General features: G+C 35.2%; 1 protein-coding gene across 5 annotated transcripts in view; it reads right to left on the bottom strand.

The window, feature by feature from the left end:
* Nucleotides 1-3348: 3348 nt before the first annotated feature.
* LOC106882736 (uncharacterized) overlaps nt 3349-3995 on the bottom strand; it is a 43310-nt gene continuing 42663 nt past the window's right edge. For all 5 annotated transcript variants that reach the window (XM_052967378.1, XM_014933512.2, XM_052967381.1 and 2 more), the window contains exon 3: nt 3349-3942. In XM_052967378.1, the coding sequence (XP_052823338.1) occupies nt 3548-3942 (395 nt within the window). In that variant the 3' untranslated portion in view covers nt 3349-3547. The remainder of the gene's footprint in view (nt 3943-3995) is intronic.

The following is a 3995-nucleotide window of genomic DNA, read 5'->3' as shown; positions in this document are numbered from 1 at the left end:
ATATATATGTATGTATGTATGTATGTGTGTGTATATGTTTGTGTGTCTGTGTTTGTCCTCCCCTCCCCAACTTCGCTTGACAACCGACGGTGATATGTTTACGTTCCCGTAACTTAGCGGTTCCGCAAAAGAGACATATAGAATAAGTACTAGGCTTACAAAGAATAAGTCCTGGGGCCGATTTGCTCGACTAAAGGCGGTGCTCCAGCATGGCCGCAGTCAAATGACTGAAAGAAGTAAAGTAAAGTATTATTATTATTATGTTTTTTTTTTTTTTCTTCTTTCTTCAAATTTCCTTTCATTTCTCACCGAATGTGTTCATCATGTACATGTACGTGTGTATTCATCATCATTTATCTATTTTATTCATTCGTAAAAAAAAGTTGAAGCATGGCTTTGACAATGAAAATCTAAAGGTCTCAGCGTTTTATACTGAGGGTTTCGGCGTGCTGATGAGGTCCTTTATTCTTCCTGAAATTAATAATAAGCGAAGACACCATGGTTTTTGATTTGCTTTGGAAGGGAGACAGAAGAGTAAATTTTTCAGTCGCATATATTGATATACATATTGATGCATACTCGTCGACATGTACGTATGCAACCGAAACGTTGTTTGTCTAACTCAGTGGTTCTTAACCATGTTTTTTATTGTTTTTTACCGATGAACCCCTCAAATTATTATTTAACCCTTGTGGACCCCCATAACCATTCGATGCTTAAAAACTGATTTTATAGTTACTTCTTTCAAAATTCCTATTTTGTTTTTCACCCATTCACTTGTGTAGGTCTGCAATGGCACTTCCTAAGGGAACATGTACAAGAAGCCAGAAGTATGGCGAACTATGTAAAACATTAAGGAAAGAAACCTACTTGTTTCTTGCAATAAATACAATTAAAGTAACATTTTTTCGTGAACCCTTAAATACTGTGGATCCCCAATTTACTATTTTGCTTGCATGGACCCCACCCCCAAAATCTTATATGGGCCTCCAACAGGGGCGTATATTCCGGGTGTGGTAGGTGTGCGCTGCCCACTCATCGAAAATGGCGAATTTATTATAAATATTAACCTTACTTATTAATTTAACCACATCGTAAGGAAAAACTTTTGTTATACCCAAGTTTGAAATTTGGTGGCGGGTGTCCTGGAATAATACTGCACACCTCACAGAGCATTATATCATAATATAGTACCGTGCGTTGGGAGAATGGTAAAAAAATTAATGGCGAAGGGTGTGCGACAGCTTTGACAGCACGATCGCGTTCGTTTTCGTGGCGCGAAGTTGTATGTTTAAATGATTTAAAATTCCTAAATTAAAACTAATTTTTTTACAATAATTTTTTTCTTACAATATCATCATATAACTTTAATCTTAATTTGTTTTCAAAACTAATAATACACTTTTAGAAATCAGAAATAAAACTTAAATAAGGTCGAATTCTGGAGCTGTTCGTGCACCAAACACTACAAGTTTGGGCAGTATCAGCTGCTTTGTCGTTCGTCTCTATAAACGATTCGATGCGGAAGGTTGTGCGTTGATATTTTGCTCAGTGAATTTTGTGAATTACTTAGTTGTGTGCTTAAGCATTATATTTAAAATTTAATTGTAAAGTATTATTAATTCAGTTTACTTTAGTACCATATATCTGTATCCCAATTGAATTTTATTTACATTATTTATATTTTGGATCCTGCATTTTGAATAGAAATACAGTTTGTATGCCTAATTTGAGTAATACTAATGCTAGTCATAGTATGGTCAGTGTGGCAGCACACCCAATGACAACAGCCACCATACGTCACTGCCTCCGAAGGGTTACATGGACCCTGGTTGAAAACCACTGGTCTAACGAAATGAAACAATGAATTAAATCAGTTCTTTGAGCTTTTGACAGTCACGACTTGATTACTTTTGATAAAAGGTTTACACGAACAGGAATGGCCTAAAATTAGGTTTAAAAAGCAACAACAGCGCATCTACATACAGGTTTTTATAGCTAAATATGCCTAATGGTATATTTAGCTATAAAAATTATATCTGAGAATAATTATTACCTTCAGAAATTCCCCCCACTTCTTTTTACCAAATGAATTCAACAATATTATTTGATATTTCTGTTTCTCTTTCTTTAACTTTATAGCTAGGATCTCATCCTTTGCACCGTCCAAGACAAAAGAAATATATAACATAATGATTTTAAAGAAAGACAACGGAACTTTCATTTCGTTTCGTCAAAAACCCGGATGTCAAACCCAACGATATTGAAATTTGTACACAATAGGTAATTTTTTACAACAATCAATTAATCTTTACACAACACCGCAAATATTAGAAGAGTGCTGTTATTAATTATAATCATTGAACAATGAAATTTATTTTAAATGGACGCAGCTTTTGTCAACAACTCAGATCATATTAATTTTTTTCTCATTTAGGGATTTTGTAAAATAGTAATTTCTTTGCAATCAAATATTTGAGCTTTTTGAACTAAAAGGAAATATTTGAACTTATTTCCTTTGACATTGAGTTTTAAGAATAGGCTATTGTAGAGTGAGAAATTATAGAATTATTAATAATTTTAATTATTACCAAGTAGAGATAACGGTCTTATGCTTTGACAAAATAACAAAAAAAACAAACAAACTAAAAAATAAAGATATATAACAAAATTCCTTATTGAGAGCTTCCGTACGCTCAGTTCCTGAAATTTACACCATCTCACATCTATTATATTAAAGTGCTAAGGACAGATTCCTGTGGTGTAAACAATCTGTCACGCTACTCTGTCATTCTGTGGAACGGAGGTGGTAAATGTGTTTGCGGGGAAGAGAAACAAAGAAAGAAAGAGAGAGAGAGAGAGAGAGAAAGAGAGAGAGAGAGAGAGAGAGAGAGAGAGAGCGAGAGAGAGAGAGATTCAAACGAACTCTACTGGCACATTCACACATCTCTCTATCTTTTACCTTCTATATTAAAATGCTAAGTGAATGACGGAAGTGTATGTACAAGAGAGAAACAAATGCCATTGCTTTATATACACACTAATACGCATACGAAAGCTATTGGCCTGCAAACACGCGCGAGTGCACACACACACACACGCACGCGCATGCATGCATGCACACACACACACACACACACACACACACACACACACACACACACACACACACACACACACACACACACACACACACGCATGCACACGCACGCACTCATGCACACACATACACACACAGAGGGCGACATCTTAAACCATGTAATATCCACAGATTCAGCTAGTAAACATTAATATTTTAGAGAAATTTGTTAAAGTTACTTGCCGGAAAAAACAACACACATATTAAGATAATGGCACTACTTAATTTTATTTTCATAATTTTTCCAAAGAAATCCAAGACAATCTTTTCATCAGTAATTTTCTTTTCTATACGTGAACCCTGAACTTTTTACAAGGTCATTTTATAAAGAACACAAGTTTACTCAATAAGTTTTATGCTTGGTCAAAAATTTTCGACGCCTTATTCCATATCTTTTTTTTAAAACTTTTATTTCCCACCCCAAGGGGAAAAGGTGCGCTTTCTCAACAATTCCTGGATTTTATTTCTCAGCTCTGGGTTAGTCATCATACGCTCCTTTAGAATGTCTATAGGTATACTGTTTGAGTAAGAAACGTCTCTTTTACCGCCCCATGGGTTGAAACCCTTTTTTCTTTTGTAGAGTACCTCGGCTGGCTGGTTTTTATTATCAGGAAAATCAATGCTGTACAGACGATTAGTACGTCTGACACGTTTTTCGACCCATGGGCGCAAACCTGTTCTTTGTTTATCTAGACTCATATCAGAAAACACCATTGAATGCCCTTCTTCGTTGACCATATTGTTGCAAGGGAATTCGTCTGAGCATCGGGCTTGTACTTGTACCGTTTTAATGAGAAGCACAACTAGAAATATAAAAAAAGAGGAAACATATATTGATTGTGATGAAAAATATGTA

Source organism: Octopus bimaculoides, chromosome 4 (genome assembly GCF_001194135.2).
Source record: "Octopus bimaculoides isolate UCB-OBI-ISO-001 chromosome 4, ASM119413v2, whole genome shotgun sequence".
Taxonomy (NCBI): domain Eukaryota; kingdom Metazoa; phylum Mollusca; class Cephalopoda; order Octopoda; family Octopodidae; genus Octopus; species Octopus bimaculoides.
This window is presented reverse-complemented; position numbering and strand designations above follow the sequence as displayed.